The sequence below is a fragment of the Lethenteron reissneri genome, chromosome 51 (assembly GCF_015708825.2).
Source record: "Lethenteron reissneri isolate LAM-NWPU_2019-01 chromosome 51, ASM1570882v1, whole genome shotgun sequence".
NCBI lineage: Eukaryota > Metazoa > Chordata > Hyperoartia > Petromyzontiformes > Petromyzontidae > Lethenteron > Lethenteron reissneri.
Window position 1 is genome coordinate 2,607,680 of NC_083829.1, and position 6,759 is coordinate 2,614,438.

Sequence of the window (6,759 nt, forward strand, 5' to 3'; positions counted from 1 at the left end):
ACAATGGACCGTACAATACACCCACAGAGACCCACAGAGCTACATAGAGACCAATATAGGTGCATAGAGACGTGTAGAGATGCATAAAGACACATAGAGATGCAGAGAGACACATATAGATGCATTAAAGACACGGGTCACAGTCGTCCGATTGTGGCCAAGCAACTCAAACAATGGACCACACAGCAGTCCCACTGTGGTCTGCGCCCCTTCAAAGGAAGGGGAACAACAGAGCGACACGAACTCGGCTGAAGCCCTCTCGTCGTGGCTAGGAGACCTCGACATTGGCATTTAGCTCCTGGACCAGATTGCTGCCACCATCATGCACACGGTTAGAATCGACTCTGATCAGTGGGCCAAGAGAGAGCGAGAAGCACTGGTGACGGATACAGCTGAGTGGCTCAGAGGTCCAGGGCACTGAGCCACCACCGATGAGACCTGGGTTCGAATCCGAGTTTCAGCCACTCTTCGTTTTCAAGTGTAGCGAACTGACAGTCTAATCTCAGGTGGTCACCAATGACTGCAAAGACAAAGATCTTCCGTGTAGCCTGAACAGACTAAAGGGGCAAGTGCTGTTAGCGAGCAGCACCTATGAAGGCCGGAACGGTACACGAGGGGGTGGATGGCCAGCACCACACTTGACCGCCTTTGCCTCCCAGTGGCGATGTTTATACACCGCACCAGGTACTAATTTGAGACTGAGTCGACCTAAGGAAGGCCCAGGACCAGTTCAGGTTATCGTTATTGCACCACCAACAACATCACCAACACAACAACAAGAACACAACAACAACACAACAGTAACAACAACACAACACCAACAGCACCACTAACAACGCCACCAACAAAACTCCAACACCAGCACCACGTACGACCGCCTTTGGCTCCCTAACGGCATATGGTACTTATTTGAGGCTGAGTCGACCTAGGGGAGGCCCAGAAACGGTTCAGATATGATGTTGGTGGCAGTGAGCGGTCATTGATCTCGGGTCGCCGGGTTCGTAACGCAGCGCGCTCACCCCGACACGACCGCTCACCACCAATGACTGCTCACACACGCAGACTAAAATCCGTCACGTAAAGGTTATTACAGTTCGGAACTTAATTAGCATTAATTATATCTCTGAGAATGAAAAGTTATCGCTTTGAACTGACGAACATCAACAGCCGCATGCAGCGGTGTGGCAGGGAAGTGCTGCCCTCTACTGTTGTGTGGGTCAGAGGTCACTCAGAGTTAGGGGCCGTCCATGAATGACGTCACGAGATTTTGAACGATTTTTGACCCCCCCCCCCCTCGTCACACGGCGTCACAAAAAGTCAGACCCCCCCCCCTCAAATATGACGTCACAAAGCTTTGCCCCCCCCCCCCAAACCATATTTCCATTTTGAAATAAAACATGCTTCAAATCGTTTTTAACTATTGTCATTGTAGTGCGTATTTAATGTGGCGCTGCACTCTGATATTGTAGGAGTGTTGTTCTCAACCCCCCCCCCTCGTCCCACATCGTCACAAATGTCTGACCCCCCCCCCCAGGTGCGTGACGTCATTTATGGACGGCCCCTTAGTAGGTCTGCGATACCCACTTCCGTGCGCCGTTCTCTTCCCAAGAAGGGTCGCACTGCGTTGCGAGAAACCAGAATCAGAATTTGTTCATCCGACGACCGCGTGACGCCGATGGAATAACATTTCGGGGGAAATGACAAGGGAAACTAACGCAATAATGTATTTACTGTCCTGTATGTTGAACTTCTTTCGCACCGCACGTAGCCAACAGTGGTATTCAGCGTTGCGGGGGAAGTACAACGAACTAAACACAAAACAATCAGTTCTGAAGTCAGGTTTTGAATCTTACAACAACAAAAATACAGACATCACTCAAGCAATCCTTCATTTTCTATGCCTCAATAAAGTGGACCCCGGTTCTCATTACCATGGAACGGGCCATATAACCCCTCCCCCCGTAACAGCGACTGATCAGGTTAAAGTGCCACCCTGCTCAACAAATCGCATGCGAAAGTTAAGTGGTGAATACAAAAACATATCAAATCATTCAGACTCTGTCTTATCGACAACCTGTTCTTCACCTGAGGACGGCTGCTTGCGTTGTGGCCGAAACGTCTAGAGAATTATTTTATTATGTTTTATTTTTATTATTTTATTATTTCCATTCTACGTGACTTTACCGAAAGAACCAAGAAGATATCAAATCAATTAACAAAAATATATATAACAATAGAGAAATGGTTACGGGCACATCCAGACACAGTTGTGTCGACAGGCATCTTGATCAGGCGATTCCCAGGGGCGAGTCTATCCAGAGGACAACCACAACATCGACTCGCCCCCCGCAAAGTGGTAGCTATGTTATCGACCCTCGGCGCGGGATGATGGCTTGATGATTATTTTTGTGTTGCAGTTGTTGTTGTGCGCGCGGTTCGAATCAGCGACTTGTGCAAGGCGAGGCGACAAAGTCGGGAAGGGAGGAGCTGCGTCAAACGCTTGGGTCTGTCTGTCGCCTGGAAACGATCGCACACGCGTGCGTGGGGGACCGTGACCGCCTTTATAAGAACGGAACGGAGTTCGCTTCTCCACGGCTCTTTGCCACTGCACGCCAGAGCGGACACGCAGAGCCAGCAGCCCCCCCCCCCCCACACCTACACAGACAGCCCCCCCAGCACCCACATCCCGATCGAGAGTCACACGGCAGACATGGAGCCCAGGTCAATCCCAGATGCCGCGCTGCCCCTTGATTTGCAACACCGGGACCCGAAGGACATGAACAGCCACGTGCGGGTGAGTTTTCCGCACTGCAGCCGTGCTCAGGCGGTGTCGCTGCGTTGTGCCATAATCAGCGTCATCGTTATCAGCATCATTATCAGCAGCATCATTATCAGCATCATCATAATCATCATGATCAGCATCATCATCATCATTATCAGCGTCATCAGTATCATCATTATCAGCATCATCATAATCATCATTATCAGCATCATCATCATTAGTGTCATCATTATCAGCGTCATCATTATCAGCGTCATCATTATCAGCGTCATCATTTTCAGCATCATCAGCATCATTATCAGCATCATCATTATCAGCGTCATCATTATCAGCGTCATTATCATCATCAGCAGCATCATCATTATCAGCGTCATTATCATCATCATCATTATCAGCGTCATCATTATCAGCGTCATCATAATCAGCGTCATTATCATCATCATCAGCATCATCATCAGCGTCATCATTATCAGCATTCTCATCATTATCATCATTATTATCAGCATCATCATTATCAACATCATCATCATTATCATCATTAATCAGCATCATCGTCATTATCAGTATCATCAGCAGCATTATCATTAGTATCAGCAGCAGTAGCGATGGGAGCAGTAGCAGAAATGTATGTATGTTGAACTTATTTCGCACCGTACGTAGCCAACCGCGATAATCGTAGGTGCGGGGGAAGGACAACAAACTAGACACAAAAATAACTTCTCAAGAAATTAGTTTTCAATCTAGACGATGATTTAAAAGCGCACAGCTCCAGTGGCTTCGTAATATCGGAAGCGAGAGCGTTCCAGACGGCCGCAGAAGCGCGTCTGAAAGTGCGCGATGCGGTGACCGTCTTTGTTCGATGGCCATCCAAAAGCCGCCGCCGCTGCTGCGAGGATGATCGGAATTCGCGTGATGATTTCTGCTCCTGGATGAGTTCAGCAAAGTATCGTGGTTCATTTGCGGCCAGCACTCTGTGTGTGGTGAGCGCTACCTGACAATGTAATCATTCAGCAACCGGAAGCCAATGCAGTTCGGCGAGCACTGGACGGAAAACAACCTCTGGCCACTGAGTTGGACATTCTCAATATCAATTCGTAGACACTCGCGAATAGGCTGAAAACATCTTAATATTTGTGCTTTGTTTAAACCCCATGCAGGAGGACCCTCCGATGACTCCTCGTGACATTTGATGTGCGTGCTATTGATACTGATCAATCGCATGTTGTATGTATGTTGGACTTCGCACCGTACGTAGCCAACCGTGCTAACCGGTTGTGATGTGCCACTGAGCTATGTAGCTCGTGTTCAGAAACGACCTAGACACAAATGACAGCTCAACAAAGTGACGAATCACGTGGAAATGTACAGCAGCCAAATACTCTAAACGCGTGACGTTGATTCCAAATGTGGAGGGGAAAACCTGAGGACCCGGAGAGAGAGACACGCAAACTCAGAACATACAGCAGGCGTCAAGGTCTGGATCGAACCCGAGACGTCCTGTACACCGGGCCAGGGAGTTAACATCTCGCCACCGCGGTTCACGCGAAAACATGAACGCCTATGCACGCCTGTTCCATTCCATCCTCGCACTCACGAGCTTAGAGCCAGTGGCGAGGTCCGCTCGCCAGGACGAGAGACGCTGCCGCTCATTCCGTCCTTCGTTGTTGCTGGAGGGCGACTGCTTCCAACTGCCCAGTAGTGGCCTTCCAACACCACGCCCGGCTGCCAGCGGTCATGTTTACACACCGCACCAAGTACTAATTTGAGGCTGAGTTGAACTAGAGGAGGCCGGTTCAGATAATTGCCATTGGTATTGGCCGTTAACAGGAGTCGAACTCGTGCCGCCGGGTTTGTAGCGCAGCGCGCTAAGCACGACACTACCAATAACAATACCCCCTCCCCATTCCCTACTAAGTGACGGTGACGTCATCATGGGGCCTGTGCCAGGCCAGGTGCACTTTGAGGCCACGTGAAGTGTCGAAGGCTCGCGAACAGGAGGTCACGGGACAGGCCCACGCTGCATTTTCTCCACCCGGCGCTCCGCTCGTTGTTGTGAGCGTCGCTCCTCTGCCCTCCGTTGTTATTGGAGGGCGACTGCCTCTAACTGCCCAGTAGCGGCGTTCTTCACGAGCCTCCTCCACAGAGGCCGATCTTGACACCGCTGGTCCCAGTCATCCGCGGCAGGTCCAACTCGGCTCCACATCTTCCTGTAGCATATTAGTCCCTCGCTTCTCCAGCCCACGCCGCGCCCATTTAGCCATCCTCCATCTGGCCAAATAGAATCCGCTTGGGCATGCGGTGGCTGGGCATGCGGGCTACGTGACCCAGCCAACGCAGCCTCGCCTGCCGGACTCTAAGAGGCCAAGATGGCTAGACGTGGTTCTGGGCCCCATCAACCTGTGTTGGCTCTACGGTGTGACAGTAGGAGGATGGGGTAAGTGGTGACACCTCTTTGTCGTAATCTCTCTCTGTGTCCGTGTCCACGTGGCCACGCGGCAGGTGCTCTTCGAGGACGTGTTCGCCGAGCCGGAGGGTTCGCACAGCATCCCCGGCGTGTGGAGGTGCTCCTTCAGGACCTACAACGGCGCCAAATGGTTCTGCTACCTGCTGCTCTCCGTGCTGTGCGCCGTGCCGCTCTCGTGCTGCTGGGGCTGCGACTTCGCGTGCGCGCAGTTCTACCACGTGTGGAACGTGGCGCCGTGCCTGCGCATGTGTCGCATGAACATGCTCTGCCTGCAGATGTTCTGGTCGACGATCGTGCGGTGCGTGTGCGAGCCCCTGTGCGAGACGTGCGCCCTGTGCTTCTCGCACATCAAGATCAAGGGGAAAGCTTAAGCGGAAAAAGTTGGCGAGTCAACACAAAAAAGCACACGCACACGCGCGCGTCCGCACAAACACAGACATGTACGCACGCACACACGTACGCATACATACACACATACACACGCGTACGCACACACCCACTCACAGACACACGTACGCATACACACATACACACGCACACACGTACGCACACACACGTACGCACACACATACGCGTACGCAAACGCACGCACGTACGCACACACGCACACAACGATCATCCGTGTAGCCTTAACAGACTGTATGAACAAATTTTGTTCGCGAGCACATATGAAGCCCGACACGGAGGAGGGGGGTGGCTAGCAGCACGCCCGGCCGCCTTTGTCTCTCTAGTGGCGATGTTTACACACTGCAACAGGTTTGCACACCCCGATTAGCACGATTAGCACAGTTGCCTACATGCGGTGCGAAAGAAGTTCAACATAGATACACACGCGAACACACGCACGTACACACACACACACACGTACATACGCACACACCCTTACCAACGTACACACACACGTACGCACACTTCTCGCGAATGCAATGTCCACGTAGGCGGCTGTGATCGGTGCCAGGTTAACGCAGCGGAGGGTGGCATTAGTGGCCTTGGAAATTGAAGGCCCCTCCAAATGGCACGCGACCCATGCGGTGCTGTTCCATCTTGCGGTCAAAATGCATTGTAGTATTGGTGCGCTACGATACATTGCTCTGTGCACTATAATCGTTTCGTGATTAAAGTTTATTACGCCTCCGAATAGCACGGTTGGCTACGTTCCGGTGCGACACAAGGTGAACGTACATACATGCGTGTTACGCAAAGCCACGTGCGGATATTAAAATATCTGTGTTCCTTGTTGAGGCTCGAGCTTTCTAATCCGTGTTTCATATTTAACTAAACAAACTTGAGCTGATAATAATCTTCAAGATGGATAGCAATGGGGTGATTTGTATCGGGGACCGGTGCTGCTGGGGAAACGGTGAAAGGAAACGATTAAATAGACAAATAGGGCCGTTCCCAAAATTTTCGTAGCAGCCCCGGGCCCCCTTGAAGCCAGGGGAGGGGGGGTTCCACATCACCCGCGTGTGATCCACCAACCTTCGCTGCTTCCTGCACTGCTGGAATGTACAGA

The 6,759-nt window shown here is 51.4% G+C and overlaps 1 protein-coding gene across 1 annotated transcript; it reads left to right on the top strand.

Moving 5' to 3' along the window:
• The first annotated feature begins 2,656 nt into the window (after positions 1–2,656).
• LOC133355531 (caveolin-3-like) lies at positions 2,657–6,487 on the top strand. The gene is made up of 2 exons (XM_061572871.1): positions 2,657–2,794; positions 5,282–6,487. The coding sequence occupies exons 1-2, from the start codon at positions 2,711–2,713 to the stop codon at positions 5,615–5,617; spliced, it is 420 nt and encodes a 139-aa protein (XP_061428855.1). The 5' UTR covers positions 2,657–2,710; the 3' UTR covers positions 5,618–6,487.
• Positions 6,488–6,759: the final 272 nt, after the last annotated feature.